Raw genomic sequence first — 20,027 nt, 5'->3', positions numbered from 1 at the left:
ACTTCAGCGACACCTCCAAATCTGTCATCCCACCCCATGTGCTCACTGTTAAGCAACTCAGAGACAGAACAGAGCTTACAGCATCTGGAGTCATGTTAGTGTTTGGTATCACGACATCATATGGGCCTTAAAGGTGCTGACCACTTGACTTTAATATTCAGTCACTGACGTTAGGTCAAGGTTTTTACTTGCCCATTCAACAGACAAGCTGTTTATTCCTAAGATCAGGGTAACTCAAAATCCACTTGAATGTAATAAATTAAAGTCTTTGCCATTAATTAAAAATGTCTAAGTGATTTAAAAAAACAATCATCACTACTAAATGACAAAGAGATAAAAAGGCATTTCAAGGCTCAATTCATGACATATGTGATGACTAGTATTTATAATTACTATAAAAGTCCAAGATGAGTCAAATGTTTGCTTCATGCCAGTTTTTAGGTTCTCTACGTCTAAATTAAGAAGTACCAGCTTCTCGACATTAAAACCAATTAGTAAAAATGAGGGTTGCAGAAGGTGTTTCTACAAAATTCTACTTCGAATGCCACTTACAAAATATTTTTAAGACTATTACTAAAAATGACTATACCAAACTGTGCTATCTTATAGACCATTTTTTAAAAAGAAACTGGGACTCGTAATCTTTTAACTAACACTATTCAATTAATGTCTAGAGCAGACAAAGAATAAGTTGTTATTGCTTTTCCTATTCACATATGCAAGTTTTTGGAAAATGAGGTACTGACTGACTCTGAGTTGGCCTTTCTTAAAGTTCAGGCCTCCACAGGTTTATTAAGATCAAATTGTAGCCAGCATTTTATAGTAACTATAAATGGAATATAACCTGTACAATTGTGAACCACTATGCTACACACCTGAATCTTAGATAATACTGTACATCAATATACCTCGAGAACAAAGATTAAATCGGTCAAGGAAATACACTATTGTTTATGTCTATGAATGAGGATTTTCCCCTCAAAATGTTTTATCAAAACAAACAAAACAAAGCACCGTAATTAAGAAGATACTTCACATAACCTCAGATTTCAGATTTTTTTAATTCATCCAAACGGCTTTTCTGTTCTTATGGACTAATTTCAAATAAATAATTGCTATACACTTAAAGCTTATAAAATAAATTCAAACTGATAAAGTGTTTTTGTATATTTCCTGTATCAGAATTCTTTGTAAACTCGTTTTTAAAAGTTTCACTGCTAAACATGTTTAAAACCACTAACTTTGACTTCTAGATCATTTCTTTCTCTTGAATAACTTCCTTCACTATGGTCTTACCCACTAAACAACTGCCCAGGCTGGCTTCCCACAACATCGCCAGGACATCACATAATTCACTGTTACCATCACTTACCGCAGGCCTCCAGGAGCCTGAGTGGCCCAGGTGCTGAGTCTCCCCAGGACTCTGTAATCTGGACTAGCGACACCCAGGGCACCAAAGCACTTTAATATCCTGACAGTGAAACTTCTAATCCACTGGGGGAGCCCTGGGCTGAGAGACCCCCTTTCGGCTGGGGCCGGAGGCAGGACTCCGCTGTTCTTTTGTGTCTTCTCCCAGCTCAGCCGGCAGGGTGGTAACAAGCTGACAGTGCTGACATACGTCTGCTGACTGAGGTCTCCCTGCTCTGCCTGGATGTGTCTCCTATGAGGACAGACCTAGGTTTCAAAGTGACTGCTGTGCAGTGGAAGGTGCTTTACCTGTTCTTTTGAACTGTGCTGGCAAATATTCTGTCTTCATATCTCTGTCTGGCAGCATTGCCACCAAACCCAAGAAACGTGGCCACGTAGACACGGTACACATGCTCAGTTTGGTGAACATCACATCCCAAGTTAAATTCAGCCAGCAGGTTCTTAGCTACTTCCTCCTGCAGATGTAAGGATCACAAACTTTAATATGTTAAGCAATACACAAATATTGTCAAATCTTGTCAAAAAGAGGGATCTAAAAGGTTTCTTATCAAAAAGGAGCAAAAATTTCTGCTTCCGCATTTCCCAAGCATCCTTTCTTAATAAATTAACACAACAATCCTGACTTAAGAAATTTCAGATGGGCTGCACATTTGTGATACTGATACGACTTTCTGAAAAAGGAAGTTAGCAATATAGATCTACTAAATCTACTTATGGAATTCTATGCTTTGAAACTATCCTAAACATTGAGAAGTCTTTATACACAAAGATGTCCTTGGAAATTCTGTGACAGGAAGAAATGGATGTCATCGAAATGTACAACCCTGAGGTAGGGTTAGTTATGGTAACAGTTTATGAAGGAATATGCTTAGGCACTGTTACATAAAGGGAAAAAATTGTACAAACAGTAAGATTATGACAACCATATTTTTAAAGACTATAAATAGGTAAAAAAGAATGAAAAGAAATACACCAAAATGCTAACAATAATATTTTTGGATGATGCATCTGATGCATCTATGGGTAATTTTTATTCCTGATTTTATAGTATTTTTTTTAAACTTGCTTTTTTATATGTATTTTTACTTTATCTTGGGGGAAAAACATGACTTTTTACAAAGAGTGTAATAGTTTCTAGAGGCATGTCTAGATGGGAAGTGGGAAACACCAGATGTAACACTTGAGTTTATGAAGCATTTTTCTAAGGAACTTAATAAATACATCACTAACATTTATCCAGCCGACACAAGGTGCCTGTCAGTGCCTCAGATACACTGTATGGACTACCTCATTTAACCTTATGATGCCCCTCTGCGAGAGGCATGCACATTTATAGCTGAAGAGACCAGCCCAAGGAAGTGAAGTGACCTGCAGAAGGTCACACAGCTAGTGAGGACAGGGTGGTGATGCAGGCTGGTCCAGCTCCCGTCTTTTCTAACCACACACTCCACTAGGGGAAATGTAGGAAACTCTGGTGTCATCTACAGCTGAATGGGGAGAGAGTCTTAAAGACGTGGAGCAATTCAGGAATGCATCTGAAAACCCTTTACACAGGACTGCCCAGCCTACGGGGACGACAGGCAGCGGCTGAGAGCACTGATGGGGACGCGGAAATGACAGAGCAAACCGGACATTCAGAAGCGTGGGAGCAGTGGCTACAAACCTCAGCCCTCTCCAGGAAGGTCAAAAGCTGTCTGAGCCACACACACACACACACAGGTATTTTCCCCAATTATAACTTAAGCAATCAGACGCTATTATAGTAAGTTTTACAACACCTGTTGAGAAAAGAACTGACTGGAAATATAGACAAAAACTCAAGTGTGTGGCTAACACAGACACCAAAGGAAAACTCTAGTAAGTTCAGAAAACAAACCAGCTGACTTCAATGAGCAAACAAACGGCCTAGCGGAGGTTTGCCTTGGTTCCTCCTGTCTCCTTTCTCCTGGGTTGAGAAGGTGGTACCTCGGCAAGCACAGTAAAGATGTGTTCAGACTCAGAAAACAAAACAAAAATGGATGGAGACATGTTAAATGAAAACCAAACCAAACGGAAGGAAATTTGTACAGATAATAACCTGCTGTGAGGAGGCAAAGCTTACAGTTTTGGGGACTTCGTATGCTATCTGGGTTGACACGCCTCCCATGTCGAGAATACCGGCTGTTCTCTTACGGAGGATGGCTTTGCTGCTTTCGCTACCAGGAAGGTTAACTTCCACAACTGCCTCGTCATCTGCAAAAAACAGGAAACACCCATCGGAACAGAACAAACCCAGAGACGTGGGATCCTGTGATGAGAATCCTGTTTTCATGGGACGGTTCAAGGCTCTCTAGGCAAACCCAGCCCACCCCTCCCACTAAGAGCAAGTTAACTGTGTGAGACAGCGGCTCCCCCCACGCTCCTCCTACACACCCAGCTGTGTCACAATGCAGCTCCTTTTCATCCTTCACATGAAACAGAAAACACTATAACTTGCAGTTTTCAGACACAAGTGCCTGGAAACATGATACTCACCGTCTTCAATATGCTCAAATCGTCCAAGGACAAAATTAATGCCAATCCAAGCATACACACCTATAGACATTATAAGAAGAGTAAAGTTTTAAAATATTTTATATACTTCCTATCAGTGCAGTCTGTGCAAAGGTAATTATCTTACTCTCTGACAACCTGTGAAACCATCACCCGAAACAGCACATTTCTCCTGATGTATCTGATCTTTCCCTAGTGGTTTTCCAAGAACTTTCAACTTTACAATTTATAGTTACGTATCATTTGTGCAGGCTGAAAATATAATTCCCAAGGTACCAGTTTTCCTTTGATTTATAGGTTGTTTTGAAAATACTGGAGTTTTTACTTTTAATGAAGTTAAACCTATCAAGTGCAAGGCTTTAAAAGCAAGCAAACTCTGCCTCTTCCATTCCTTTATCCTATGCTTTCACTCAGCTCCCAAGTCTGATTTTCTTTTTGCAATATTCCTACATCCAGTCTTCACCCATTTTCATTACCACCTTGATTTAAGCTGGTCCAGCGATCTAGTCAATTTTCCTGCCCCTGCTCTCCAACTCCAACACACTCTAGTCTCTACTGGACTGACCTACAGAACCACATCCAAACTTCACAGCCTGAGAATTCAAGACCTGTCCAATGTTTTTAATTGAATAAATTTGACACATAACATCATGCAAATTTAAGGGGTATGGTGTGTTACTTTGATACCTTTATAAATTATAATATGATTACCCTTGTGGCAATATTATTACCACATTACACCATGATAGTACAGTATTGCTGGCTATATTCATCTACTGTGCATTAGCTCTCTATGGCTTATTTACCACTCATTACAAGTTTGTACCCTTAAACACTATCAACCTTATCTCCTCTGATAACCAACATTTTACTCTTGTTTTTTATAGTTTGACTATTTCAGATTTCACAAATCAGTGGTATCAGATGGTACTTGTCTTTCCCTGACTTATCTTGCTTATTAGCATAATGTGCTCAAGGTCCATCCATGTTGTCAAAATAGCAAGATACCCTTCCTCCTTCCTCATGGCTGGATAATATTCCACTGTGTACATGTATGACATCTTTTTTTATCGCCCACTGATGGGCGTTTGGGTTGTTCCCATATCTTGGTTATTGTAAATAATGCTTCAATAAACATGGGAGTCCATGAATCTTGTCAAAATTCTATTTTCATTGAAGGGAGAGAGAAAAGGAGCCGCTCACACCACCAAGACGCTGACATCACTAAGACGAGTTCAACTTTTAATATTACTATGACCTTTCAAAAGGGCTGTAATCCCATCAAACTGAAATATTTTTATTCCTTGTCCATAGTGCAGCTTTTCTGACCTGTGCTGATTCACATCGTTCCTTTCGCCTATAATGAGCTCCCATCCCTGCTCGGAGCCCTAACCTTACCATGCTTTGACGTGCTGTATTTATAATTACCCCCAGAGGCCCAGTTCAGGTGCCACTTTCTCCATGAGGCCATGAGGAAAAGAAAGCTTCCCTCTTTCAAATTCTCATGGTACTTTTTCCTTATCTTCCTTATGGCATCTAAAACTTTACAGAAGCAATTAACTGTGTACCTTACTTGTCTGTAAATAGCTCAATGGCAATATGTGACTTTCACCCAATTTTGAATTCTCTATCATGTTTTTCACAGAGGAGGTATTTGGTGAAATGACAGATGATTTTTAAATAAATGCTTTTTGGTCTGAATTTCTAGCAAGCTATTCCCCAAATAATTTCATTGAATTGCCATTTCATCCTCAAGGAGAATTACTTCTTTGAAAACAGAACATGTTCTCAGTGTATCAAAGTCAAGAATAATTTCCCCTGCCCAGCAAGTTGATCAGTAGAAGGTCCAACAGCTCAGTACTTATTATAATTCCAGACAGCTGTACAATTTAGGCAAGGAACACAAACCTCTTCTGTCAAAACGAGTCCAAAATATGTTTCCTAAATGTGGTGAAGACAAACTAAGTTATTTTTTTAATGGCTTAATGTTTGGATAGCAAAGATGTAAGAAACTAATTTTCCATTTAAAAACTATAATATTTGAAGGCTATAGTTTTTCAAACTTTAAAATATTAAGAGTAATTTAATAAAATGTTCATGGGAAAGATGTAGAAGACTGAAAGGAATAGCTTCCTGAATTTCAGGTTGAAGACCAATATACCAACCTTCCTGTTTCCCGGAAATTACTTCCGCATGAGAGTCAGAAAACAGAAAGTCAAAGTGCACAGGGATGTCGGTCAGAAGGTCTTCAAGAATGGCTTTCTGCTGGCTGCAAGACAATCCAAAAATTTACACATCAAAATATGATATCCTGAATTTTTCTGTTTTAAAAAGAGAGAAAAAAAAAAACAATACACTATGGCTCTGGCTCTGGTATATCCTATATGAAAACAGTAAATTTTAAAACCATAGCAATTCATTGAAATGGGTAGGGTATATAGCTCAGTGGTAGAGTGCATGCTTAGCATGCACAAGGTCCTGGGTTCAATCCCCAGTACCTCCACTAGATAAACAAACAAATAAACAAATCTAATTACCTAATTGCCACCCCCAACCCAAAAAGAAAAAGACAAAAAAAAAAAAAAAAAAAGCAATTCACTGAAAAGACTGTTTATTTCAGGAAGGAATTTTTAGAGGTTGTGTAAATTACGTGATTCCTAGATATAAAACTACAGCTGCAAACAATGAAACTAATAAAATAGAAAATCATTTAAAATGACAACTTTATAGTTTACTACTTATCATGATAAATAAATAAACTCAAAGATATTTGGTGAGTTTCAGCTAAGGGAATAGATCTGGTATTGCTTCAGACTGTCTTCCTTTGGATGATGATGATAGAAGAGGAAGACAAGGAGGAGGGACAGGAGGGGGATGAAGAGGGAAAAAAACCCACCACCACCTCCACCACCACCAATTTGGCTTGGCCCACCCTCGTGGGAAGATCACCTTTCAGGGAGGATTCTCATTCCAGCTGTGCAGAGAATGTAGAGAGGGGTCTCTTTGTGCTTTGCCCGTGGTACATGCTCTGCAGCAAAGTTCAAGAGTGGAGAGATGTAATCACTGACTTTCTCTGGAGAGGTAGCAAATTCTGAAATGCCTACAGGAAAAGGACACATGTTAATAGGGAGATATTTTAGCTAATAAGTTACAACTTCTCCATAAAACTGTCACTTTCTGCAGATGACTTGATACTATACATAGAAAATCCTAAAGATGCCACCAAAAAACTAGCAGAGCTCATCAATGGATTCAATAAAGTTGCAGGATGCAAAATTAATATTCAGAAATCTGTTGTATTTCAATACACGAACAATGAACTATCAGAAAGAGAAATTAAGGAAATGACCCCATTTACCATTGCATTAAAAAGAATAAAATACTAGAAATAAACCTATCTAAGGAGGTAAAAGACCTGTACTCAGAAAACTATAAGACACAAATGAAAGAAACTGAAGACGAACAGATAGAAAGATATACAATGTTCTTGGATTGGAAGACTTAATATTGCTAAAGTGACCATACTACCCAAGGCAATCTACAGATTCACTGCAATCCCTATCAAAATACCAATGGCATTTTTTTCATAGAACTAGAACAAATAATTTAAAAATTTGTCTGGAAACACAAAAGAACCTGAATGGCCAAAACAATCTTGAGAAAAAAGAACAGAGCTGGAATAATCACACTCCCTGGCTTCATACTATACTATAGAGCTATGGTAATCAAAACAGTATGGTACTGGCACAAAAACAGACGCACAGATCAATGGAACAGAACAGAAGCTCAGCAATAAACCCACAAACTTATGGTCAATTAATCTACAACAAAGGAGCAAGAATATACAATAAAGAAAAGGCAGTCTCTTCAATAAATGGTGCTGGGAAAACTGGACAGCTACATGTAAATTAATGAAATTAGAACACTCTCACATTCTAAACAAAAATAAAACTCAAAATGGGTTAAAGATCTAAATGTAAGACCAAAAACCATAAATTCCCAGAAGAAAACATAAGTAGAAAACTCTCTGACATAAATAGTAGCTATATATATATATATTTTTTTTTTTTAATCTGTCTCATAAGGCAAAGGAAACAAAAATAAAAATAAACAAATGGGACATAATTAAACTGAAAAGCTTTTGCACAACAAAGGAAACTATCAGCAAAACAAAAAGACAACCTAGTGAAGGGGAGAATATATTTACAAATGATTTGACTGATAAAGGGTTAATATCCAATATATAAACAGCTCATACAATTCAGTATCAAAAAACAAAACAAAACAAAACAAAACAACCTGATTAAAAAATGGGCAGAAGACCTAAATATTTTTCTAAAGAAGACATCCAGATGGCCAAGAGGCACATGAAAAGATGCTTAACATCACTAATCATCAGAGAAATGCAAATTAAAACCACAATGAGATATCATCTCACACCTGTCAGTTGGCTATCATCAAAAAGACCACAAATAACAAATGTGGTGAGGATGTGGAGAAGAGGGAACCTTTGTACACTGTCGATGGGAATGTAAACTGGTGTAGCCACTACAGAAAACGGTATGGAGGTTTCTCAAAAAACTAAAACGAGAACTACCATATGACCCAGTAATTCCACCTGGATCTATAGCTGAAGAAAACAAAAACACTTAACTTGAAGATACACACACTTTCAATGTTCACTGCAGCACTGTTTATGATGGCCAAAGTATGGAAGCAACCTAAGTGTCCATCAAAGATGAATGGATACAGAAGATGTGACATATATATACACATACACACACATATATATACAATGGAATACTACTCAGACATAAAAAAGAATGAAATTTTGCCACTTACAACAACATGAACAGACCTGGAGGGTATTATGCTTAGTGAAATGAATCAGACACAGAAAGACAAATAATGTTAGTTACCACATATATATGGAATCTAAAAAATAAAACACGCTAGTGAATTTAACAACAACAAAAAAACCCAGACTCACAAATATAGAGAACAAGCCAGTGGTTACCAGTGGGGAGAAGCAATCTGGGAGGGGCAAGATGGGGGTAGGGGATTAAGAGGACAAAAGAAAAATAAGTCATGTGTCTTTAATGTGGCTAATTTGAGAGAAATTCAAGCTCTCCCAGTTCTTCCCTATCCCTCTGACCATTTCTTCCAGTCTCTCAGCTTTAAATGATGGTGGTACTAAATGTTCAGTCTTACACTCTTTTCCCAGTCATTAAACAGCCCTAATTGAGCAACAGGGTGTGTCAGACACTGGGAGTCAACTGCACATGAGCTCACCCCTGCCCGTGAGAAACGGGCCCCCACTGTCCTCAGGCAAGTTCACTCACTCCCACGGCTGCTGTCACCACCCATGTCTCAGATCTCCAAATCTCAGAGGCAGCCATTCAGATCTCTTCCTCGACCACCAGATCAGTGTGGGGTAACTGCCCACTGGACATGGCTATGTGCTTGCCTGCATAACGCCCCCAAACTCACATACGCAAACCCCAACTCAACTTCCGCTACAGACCACTGGGCACTCAGCGGCCCCAGCCAGTGTCCTGATAAAATCCCTCTCCCTCACCCCAGCATGCATGCTGGTTTCACTGATTTTGCCTGTCCTTGGTTCCTCTCATATTATTTCACTTCTCATCTCTTCTGGACACCTCCACCCTCTGCCAGCCTGCGGCAACACATCCTGCTCTCCAGCCCTGGCAATCCCCTGACCGTTCTCTGTGCAAAAGGTGTCTCTTCCTGGCCTGAGATCCTTCTGTGGCTCTCAGTGCCCTCCAGATAAACTCAGCTCTAGAACAGCATAACCTGCCCTCACACTCACCCTTCCCATCTCTTGCCATATTCCTTCTATTTGGCTTCAACCATCCTGAATAACATTTCTGGAATGCACTGTACCCTGGCCTTAGAGCCCTGCACCCCCACGGGGAAGAGCCTTCCCTTTGACGACCCCTCTGCCACTCCCCCCACCCCCTTGGCCTGGCTGACTCCTGCTCACCCAGCGAGCTACTCCCTCTCTGGAGTCTCCCCTGACAGCAGCCTGAAGGTCAGCTCTCATTACACTCCATGCTGCCGCCCACCTCCAGGGGGAGCATTCACTCCGCCTCGTCGAACTGGGTGTTGGTGTGAGCCCTGATGAGGGTGACAACAGTGAGGAGTGAAAGGGAAAGATGTGAAAGCCACACAGAGAACGGAAGGGCAGCACCTGGTTCCCAGTCATCATTTACATACCGGGTTTTATTTTCATAACCACAGGCTTTCGGTTTTTATCCCTCATCTGTCTGATATCCAACAGATCGTGAGGATTGCTGTTATGCCTCGGCCAGCAATAGACAAATATCCGAGACCCGCTGCTGCCGCAGTCCACCACGATACCATAGTTCACGTTGGGGTTATTGGTGTCGGTAGCTTCGATGTCAGTAACTCGTGCCAAGTACCTTGTTTAGAGAAGCAGACATAATTTTATTGAGATAGAGGGTACCAGTAATGCAGTAAACAAACCCCAAGTCAGTGACTTCTACGCTGTGCGGCAGCACCACTGTAACATTTTTACAACTGCCAAATGATTCAAGAGTCAAAAGAAAATAAAAAAAAAGTGATAGTGGTAAAAGTAATCTAAATTAGATACACACTCATTATCCTCTCAAAGTTTAAGCAAGTTCTGAAAAGCAAAATTCTGTTTCCAAACTATCAACACAAACTGAAAAATCAGCTTAAAAGATATCACAGGAGAAGCTTATTCTTCAATCCTCTTATGATGAGGATTTGGTGGTTAATGATTAAAGAGTTTCAAACAGTTTAATTTTTCATTCTATGCTGGGTTCAGTACAAAAGCTGTTTCCTACAGCCACAGGCTCCTTAAATTCCAACCTAATCCCCAAAGTCTTCAAAGACATAAGACGAAGGTGCTGCATCCCACCGGGAAAACAATTTTTCTCCTACCTTTGAAACTTCCTGTCTCTGGAGAGCCGCCCATACTTATTTCGGATTATGACAACAGAGAAGTATAAAAGTGATACAGCAGCAGCCAGAACACTAATGACGACAATCTGGCGCAAGTTGGTGTTCAGAATTCGGGGACACCCCACTGGAGAGATGCTGAAGTGCCAGGAAGCAGGAAGAAGACAGGAGAGGCCGATCCTGAAATTTCAAAAGGCAGGAGTTAAAGCAGTCTGCTCCAGAGGGCCTCCCCTCAGCCACCTACACGGATCCAGAAGTAAGACTCTGAGCCCGAGCTGCCCCCTCTCCCTGCCGGCAGGTTATCTGCACACCGGCATCTTCTGTGTTGCTGTTTTGCTAGTAACTCATTCTTATAAAATTATATGAATGAGAATTAAGCCCTGATGGTTGTGACCCTTCTGTGTTCCCCTTTTTCTTGAGAACATTAGGTAGCTTTTATTTGTACCCTGCTTTGTTCTAAAAACAGAATTACAAGACAGCTTATAAGAATAAGTTCAATAAAATAAGGAAATAAATCTATAACGAAATCAGGTGTAAGGATGATGAATTTAGAGCACAGAAATGCATGTAATAAGGAAAGCCTGCAGAGGTGGGTGAGCGTGCTAACGGCCAAAACCTTGCCCGTTAGAGGAGAAACATAAACAGCCCAGAGGAAGAAGATTTTCCTAACACTGTATTCCAAGGTCAATTTCTTCCTGCTGATTATGTGAGAAAGTGGGAGAAGACAGCATAACACTCCATAACAAGTCAATAAATAAGTTTTGTATATCTTGTGTTTTTAGAAGTACTCCTGAGACATTTTTGCAAACAAACACTTCTCTTCTCAGTTTGTATCAGAAATGAGAGACTGTTACTAGGCTTAAAAAAACTTGCTGCCTTTAGGATAAATTCTATTGTTCTACAGTTAATTTCTGTACTCGTCCCTTTAAAGAGTGCTTCATGGACTAAAATATCTCTCAGAAGGGGAGGTGTATCCTGCTAACACAATGGAATTTTCCACTTGTAGTTTCTGGTCTCCATGTGGGTTCTTGGGCCACTGTATGGAGTTTGTTGTCATCCCCTCCCACATCTCCAGGGCTCACAGGTCATCCTATGCTTCATACAACTCCTCCCAGATTCCAACATGCGTGCCCTTTACGGTGAGCTACGTGAACCCCTCTAGAATCCACCTGGCGTTACCACCTTCCTTCTGTGACAGGCGCCCGACTGGGGCCCTGGGAGAACAAAGGTGTTAGACAGAAGTGTAGCAAAACCCCGAACTCTTTCCACTTGGGATTTAGGTCTTTTCTCCCTCTCGAGCCCTGTTTCTGTGGCACTAAAATCTTGGGTTTTACTGTGCCAGTGATTCAGTACCATCACTCACCTGCCCATGCTGCCAGGTCAGAGGTCAGGCAGGGTTCTGGGAGTCAGTCCTCACACACCATTACAGAAGTCCTCCCGGAGTTAGAGCCCTCCTGTTTCAGGAAGTAAGAAAAATCACCAAGACGGCACAATCCAAGGAGATGTCTATGTTCTTTGACAAGGGTGTGTTTAAATTCAAGCACATGTAATCTGGTCTGTGATCCTTGCACTGAAACGCTTAGAAGTGTGTTGCTCGAAATAAACCCTGCTAAGTTAGGGTCAGAGATACAGGCCTAAATCAAAGGAGATAAGAAGAGTCTGGCACTAGTTAGTGCTTCTTACCTAAAAGCCAGTCAGTGACCCCAAAATACAAGTCACCAGGCAGGTCTTAACTACCTTACGGTACTGAACGTTAAGGAAGATGGGGGTGGGGGCAGGAGGCAGGCAGAAGGGCATGGAATCTGAGCTATCCACTCATCTGATAAATCTCTATCACGTCTCTCTTATCAACAAAGTACCACCCCACGTACCACGTTCCTAGTGAGTTCTCTGTTGCCCTCACAGGTGCTGCCATGCCTCCAGCCCCCAGACCTCAAGTCACAGAGGAAACAGGGGCTGACAGCCAGGATCCAAAGGCTGCATTACAGTCGGTCTCTTTCTTGGTCTGGTGGCCCTGCTCTATGTCGTCCAGGCCTCTGAAGACGGCGGTCTCCCCCAGCCTGCTTCTCAGGATCCTCCACGTCTCTGCCTCTCCGCACACCCCGTCTGCTCTGTTCCCCAGGTTTTCTGTCTTGGCTCCATCTCTTCTCACTCTAATCTCGGTTCCTGGTCAACTTCACTCACTGCTGCAGTGATCTGACAACTGAGAGCTTTCTTTCTCCACCCTAGGCTTCTCCCCTGAGCTACAGACGCTTATCTCCCAGCCTCCGCTCACACCCCGATTTGAACACGGCATGGGCCCGTGACACACATTTCTGAAACTGAACTCTTCAGCGGCAATCCTCACTCTCTTTTCTCCCAACCTGCTCCTCTGGTGTCAGCTCAATCTCAATCCCCACCAACTGCTCAAAGCAGGAATTCGGGAGTCGTGCCCGACCCCAGCCCCTAATCCTCCAAAGCCAGTTTCTTACAGAGACTTTCCATTTCTTTAACCCCAGTTTATCTAAAATCTGTCCCCTTACGTACCACTTTTGCCTGAGGTCAGTTTCGTATCTCCTGCCTGGCCTATTGGGACAGCAGCCTAACCAGTCAGTCTCTCACCACAGTCTCAGCCCAGCAGCTCTCCAATGCCTCATCCAGTGCTCACCCAGGTTCTTCACCCGAAGCCGACACCCACCCGGTCCCTGCTCAGGCCCCCGAGCCTGTTAATCCTGTGCTGGAAATCCTCCCGTGGCTCTCCTCACGCGGAAGGGCCGAAGGCTGCACTGGAACTCGCAGTCCTGCAGGACCCGGCCACCTGTTCCTGCTCTGACCTCAGTATCCATGCTCCCCTTCCCCTCCGCTCCAGCCGCACTGGCGTCCTCACTGCCTTCAAACTCGCCAGGCACTGTCTGGTTTCAGGGCCTCTGAATGTGCTGCTCCTTCCTCTTGAATATAATCCATACGGTTTATTTTTTCCCTCCCTTCAGGTCTTTACTCAGTGTCACTTTCTCAGGGCAGCCGACCCTGGCCACCCTATGATGGCAAGTGCCCCTCCAATCAGCTCTCTTCCCTGAGCTGTTTTCTCTCCTTAGCATTTCCTTGTTTATTAACTACTTATGTAGTGCTTATTATGTGCCAGACCCTGATCAAATGCTTTACAAATACTAAATTGTCCCTCTCAACATAGAAGGCAGGTACTACTAGCATAATATTTTACAGATGAAGCAGAGAGGCTAAGTAACTTGCCTGATGAAAGATGACTGCAAATAATGAACTGGGATTCAAGTACGTGAATCCACACTCCTATCCTGTCCTCTAACACACGGTGTGTGTGTGTGTTTGCATTTCTCCTGCTCATGTGTTTCCTCCTTCATAACGCACGCCCACGAGGGCCAGATTTAGGTCTGCTTGGCTGACTGCTGCATTCCCAGCATGGCAGACCCTAGGAAAGCGCCAGGCAAGAAGTCAAGTTTCGGAGTTCTGGGACCCAAAAAAGTTACAAGCTTATACATGGGCATAATCTTTCCAAAACAAACAGGAATCACAACACCTCCCTACCTCCCAACTTTTCTCTCTCACTCAGGAAAAAATCCTAACTCCTCGGGATGGGAAAAGAGGTCCCTCTTGATACAGTCTTGTGTTGTTCCACATGGCAGCCCTTGCCACATGTGTAATTAACTAAGTAATTAAAATTAAAAATTCAATTGTGCCAGACCAACAGATATAGAGAACAAACCAGTGGTTACTGCCAATGGGCGAAGGAAGTGGGGGAGGGGCAACAGAGGGGTACAGGATTCAGAGGTACAAACTACTATGTATAAAATAGATAAGCTACAAGGATATATTGTACAGCACAGGGAATACAGCTAGTATTTTATAATAACTATAAATGGAGCATAATCTTTGATAATTGTGAATCACTATGTTGTACACCTGAAACATAATATTGCAAATCAACTGTATCACAATTAAAAAAGGACTGTACATTGGATACATAATAATCCTTGTATATCTATAACAATCTTTATATAGTATATAGATGCTGTTTTAATGAATGAAATAAAATTTGTTTAAAAGGGAAGGAAAAAAGTTCAGTCTCTCGAGCCACATTTCAAGTGCTTCACCACCACACGCAGCTCCTGCATCAGACAGGATTGATTTTGTCCTTGTCTATGTTTCTAGTCTTATCCCCTGACCAACAGACTAGACAGATCTGCACCCTGTGCTCCAGCCGTACTAAACACCAGCTGCAAGTCCTCGAAGTGCCCTGCATTCCTGTGCGTTTGCAGAATGACTCTCTCGTTGGAATCCATCTGTTGGCTCCCACAGGTCCAGCACGATTCCTCTGGGAGGACTCCCCGAAACCTCACGTCCCAGAGTACTGGCTCATCACAGCACTCGGCTATCATATTAACACTTGTGGCTGACTCTCTTACTGTATGCCAAGCCCCTCATTGGCAGGGACAGCCTCTTGTCCTTTTGTTTCCCCAGTGACCAGCGCCTATCACACAAGTGATGAGCAACCATTGTGTGTTTCACAGGTGGCTGGGAACAGGAGATACGAAGATGAATCAGATATGGACCCAGCTCTTAAAAGAATTTATAATGAAGTAGAGGGGACCAAATATACACACACAAAGAAAGATGTTAGAGAGTAAATAGGATCAATAATGCCTACCTGACAAAGGGGGAAAACTGCTTTAATCAGTTCAGGCTTTAATGTGGTGTCCATATTGTACCATGAACCCAAAACTTAGGACAAACAATATTTGTGATTTAAAAGTTCACACAAAAAGGAATAAAATGCCTAGATGTTTAAATATATTTTAATATGTCTTTATAAAGTAGCTATCTTTTAGTATCTGAATTTGGTGAGATTACTACATTACACATTTTATTAGAATTCCAATGGCTCAAAGACTGAAATATCAAAGAATCCACAAAAACCTAAGATGAAAACATAGGTATTTACATAATTTTGGAATGGGTGAGATTTTTCTTCAAATGACACCAATAGCTCAAACAATAAATAAAAGAAAATATATATCTACTCATGAGTTTAAGATTTCCAAGCGTTTAAAAAAAAAAAATCCCTTCCCAAACACACAAGGATCAGGAAAATGACTTGCAACATACATGACAAAGGTAAATATCCCTTAAGTATAAAAAGTTCCTATAAGTAATAAGAGCAACACTGGAACAGAAAAGTGACCCAGGGTAATTGGTAATTAACAGAATAAGAAACATGAAGAGTTGATCAAATCTAACTTCATTAGTGTTTAGAGAAATATAAATAAAAACAAGACTTCACCACCACCAGATTGGCAGGCATTAAGAGTCTGACAATACTCTGCTAACCAGTAGGAGGGAAAAAGGTGGTGGGTACAGTTGGAGAAGACCTAAGTACACACTAACCTTCTGGGGACATACAGATAACATATATGAAAATTTTAAATGTGCTTACTCTCTGCTCTCCCATCACACTTCCAGCAAGTCATCCTTAGAAATTAGTAAGATAAATTCACTAAAACATGTACAAAGACGTTCATCACAGTATTGTGTATAACAGCAAAAACTATTCTAAATTAATGTGCATTTTAGGGGGTGGGTTAAATTTAAATGGTCCATTTATGCAATGGAATACGATGTGACTATTAAAGGTGATGATGCAGATGTGTATTTATTGACATGAAAAGACATCTGTGACAAGCGAAGTGAAAAAACTACATCATGCAGAGGAGGAAATGGGAGGAGAGAAACCAGAATGTTACCTGTGGTTAGTTACTTCTGAGTAGTGAGAAAGTGGGTCATCTTTATTTTCTTCCCTAAGCTTGTCTAGGCTTCTTAAAGGGCATATGTTAATTTTTATCATCAGAAGAAACAACAGAACTATTTTTAACAAGCTACCTTTGCCTGATATCCCAGTTTCCAGCATCAAATCCCCTTCTGGATCTATCAAGAAAGCCTACCTTAAAAAACCCTTCAGGGTAGAGGAATTCCAGCCTCAACATTAAAAAAAAAAAAAAAATCAAGAACTATGGATAGCTGAACGGAGAAGTAAAGAAAAAATGTTTAGTTAACAGCTTAAAGTCAAGGTCCTTGCAGGGAAGAAAGGCCTTTGATGATTCAATGATTTGTACTAGGAAGTGACATGAAGGCGTAACAAGCCTGACTCCAATTTTTTAAGGCGTGTGCAAACTGGTAACAGAGAAAACACTAGTAACCCAGGAAATAATCAAGAGAGTAACAGAAGGCTAAGTCAACTTATGCAGCCTCTAGCTTGAAGAGCTCAGAGAAGAGCACAATGAAGACTATGTGCTAAGAGAAAGATCCCCTGAGGTGGGAAGTAGACTTTGGAGGTGGAGGATAAAAGAGAATACATTTCAAAGAAGATGCACCACTAGAATGCACTGCAGCATGCATTATATACACACACACACACACACACACATATATAAATATAAATATATATATGGCTGAATCACTTTACTATACATCTGAAACTAACAACATTGTAAATCAACTATACTTTCAAAAAAAAACCATCTTTGTGACAGTGAGAGGCTGAAGTATGTGGCACTCAGATGCAGGAAAAATATATCAAAATAACTTGATTCAGTCTTTGTTTTAAGAAGAATGCACAAGTGTTGGCAAGGATGTGGAGAAAAGGGAACCCTATACACTGTTGATGGGAATGTAAATTGATGTAGCCATTACGGAAAACAGTATGCAGGCTCCTCAAAAAATAAAAAATAGAATTACCATACAATCCAGCAACTCCACTCCTGGGTATTTATCCAAAGAAAATGAAACACGAATTAGAAACAAGATATGCACCCTTATGTTCACAGCAGCATTGTTTACAATTGCCAAGATATGGAAGCAACCCAAGTGTCCATCAATGGATGAATGGATAAAGAAGATGTGGTATATACACACAATGAAATATTACTCAGCCATAAAAAAGAATGAAATCTTGCCATCTGTGACAACACATATAGACCTGGAGGGTATTATGTGAAGTGGAATAAGTCAGACAGAGGAAGATAAATACTGTAAGATTTCACTTATATGGGGAATCTAAAATGCAAAACGAACAAACATAACAAAATAGAAACACTCATAGATACAAAGAACAGACAGGTGGTCACCAGAGGGGAGAGGCTATGAGTGGAACAGATGAGGGAGATTAAGAGGTACAAAATCCAAGTTACAAAATAAATGAGTCATGGGGATGAAATTTAGACTTGGAGAATATAGTCAATGTTACTGTAACAACTTTGTATGGTAACAGACGGTAGCTGGACTTATGGTGGTGATCTTTTTGTAAGGTACAGGATTATCGACTCACCAGTTGTGCACCTGGACTAACATAATGTTGTAGGTCTATTAAACTTCAATTTAAAGAAGAAGAGAAAAAAAAAGAATGCTTTGTAGTTGCATTTATGACCTAAATTTTTTCATATTTATTTTAAATGCTTAACTTGTATTTTTCAGTATCAAGTCCTAACCAAACCTCTTCCCTACCTCTCACTATTTGCAAAATTCTGGTCCCCATTTTCAATGATCTTTCCCAGATCTGCAACTCTGGCATTCCTCAAGTTTCAGTTCCACATCCTGAGCTTACTGACACCTTGTCAGCACAAAATTATTTAGCCTAAGTTTAGGGTCACAATCTTTTGATACAAACCATATCACCTTCAAAGTTCCCTAGGGTATCACCATGGACTGGGGTCCCCTGGTTCTTAACTTTGATTCCCAGTTCTCTGTGTGTTGGTATTTTATGCCATTCATCAGGTCCTGTCAATTCTCCCTCAAAGGTCCACACATCTAAAATGACCACAGCAGACATCATTACCTCCAGACAGATCTCTTGGCGGGTCACCCGCCTTCTGCCTTCACTATGAACACCACTCTTTACATCTCTTTGTAAAACACTACCTTCAAAATATGACCAGCTCAGGAATCTCTAGAGCCTACGGGTCAACATTAACTTCCTTGTATGGCATCTGAGTTCTTCCATCCATGAAATGGTCCCATCTTATTTCACCAACCTGTTCTCGGCTCAGCCCCAGATAACCTCTGTTCCAGCGAGGCAGGTCTCTCCTCTCCCACACACACAAGCTGTTCTCATGCTTGCCTTGGGCCTTTACTTAAGTTACTTCCTACTGATATGTCCTGCTCACAATATTACACTTCTTTCAAGCACAGGTCAGTATTTTTCTTTGCCAAGATTTAACTTGTTTTACTTCCTAATGTTTGTCCACACTCTGAATGTTCTCTTTATTCAGATGTGGTCTATTTTAAATAAAAATGCTGAATAAATATGTAGAGAATATAAATATCTAGGTCACCTCTCATTTTTGTTTTTTCTTTCTAGACTATATACACAAGGGTTGAGATCATGCATTTCTTTTAGACCTGGAAGAATGCAAACCATAGATTCAATATGCAACGAATACACCTGGATAACTCAATGTAAAGGTATACTATGAAGTAAACAAATTACTTATACAAATCATATAAATTCCATTTTTATAATTCTGCTAATGTATCAGAGTGAACAGACCTGACACAAAGACACTATAACACCAAATACAAAATACAAAGAATATAATTCTTTCAGGCTTCTCCAAAGGACTCAATTAGTTATTTTCATTACACAAAGCAGAACACAGTAAAGACTGCAATGTGAAATTAAACTAGGTATCTGAGCCTCTAATTTAGAATTCTTTAATAACCTAGTTTATCTTCTAGCATGATATTTCCTGAACTGTAAAGCATCTCTTTTCTTTCCTAATAGTGATAAATGTTCTCTGAAAACGTTCTGCACCAGTGTTCATCTAACTGGGGTCTGAGGATCCCTGCGGGTTCTGAGACAAATTCCAGAGAATGAGTCCTTTAAAAGGTGCCCAAGTATTACTCGTTTGAGAAACATTGCTCTCACCATCACTTTACCGCCCAGTTAACTCCATTTTTTCAATGGAGATAATCAGATTCAGATTTTAGAGAAATCTAAAGCATGAAACTTGGTAAAAGCAGAGCAAAGCAAACACGATGCTGACGTGTAAATGTCAAGACAAGGCGGCAGGTAAGACCCGCTGGGTCCTTGGTGCATC

The 20,027-nt window shown here is 40.6% G+C and overlaps 1 protein-coding gene across 2 annotated transcripts in view; it reads right to left on the bottom strand.

Annotated features, from left to right (window-relative positions):
* The window catches only part of ENTPD4 (ectonucleoside triphosphate diphosphohydrolase 4), a 29,594-nt gene that overhangs the window by 9,008 nt on the left and 559 nt on the right, over window positions 1-20,027 (bottom strand). The window contains exons 2-9 of one of the 2 annotated variants that reach the window (XM_032471197.1): window positions 12,290-12,380; window positions 10,909-11,106; window positions 10,198-10,403; window positions 6,910-7,060; window positions 6,126-6,229; window positions 3,943-4,002; window positions 3,530-3,660; window positions 1,717-1,883 (exon numbers count right to left, since the gene is read on the bottom strand). In XM_032471197.1, the coding sequence (XP_032327088.1) occupies window positions 1,717-1,883; window positions 3,530-3,660; window positions 3,943-4,002; window positions 6,126-6,229; window positions 6,910-7,060; window positions 10,198-10,403; window positions 10,909-11,106; window positions 12,290-12,297 (1,025 nt within the window). In that variant the 5' untranslated portion in view covers window positions 12,298-12,380. Of the gene's footprint in view, window positions 1-1,716; window positions 1,884-3,505; window positions 3,661-3,942; window positions 4,003-6,125; window positions 6,230-6,909; window positions 7,061-10,197; window positions 10,404-10,908; window positions 11,107-12,289; window positions 12,381-20,027 lie in introns of both variants that reach the window. The other variant, XM_032471196.1, reaches the window with a different exon arrangement.

The sequence above is a fragment of the Camelus ferus genome, chromosome 31, assembly GCF_009834535.1.
Source record: "Camelus ferus isolate YT-003-E chromosome 31, BCGSAC_Cfer_1.0, whole genome shotgun sequence".
Lineage (NCBI taxonomy): Eukaryota > Metazoa > Chordata > Mammalia > Artiodactyla > Camelidae > Camelus > Camelus ferus.
This window is presented reverse-complemented; position numbering and strand designations above follow the sequence as displayed.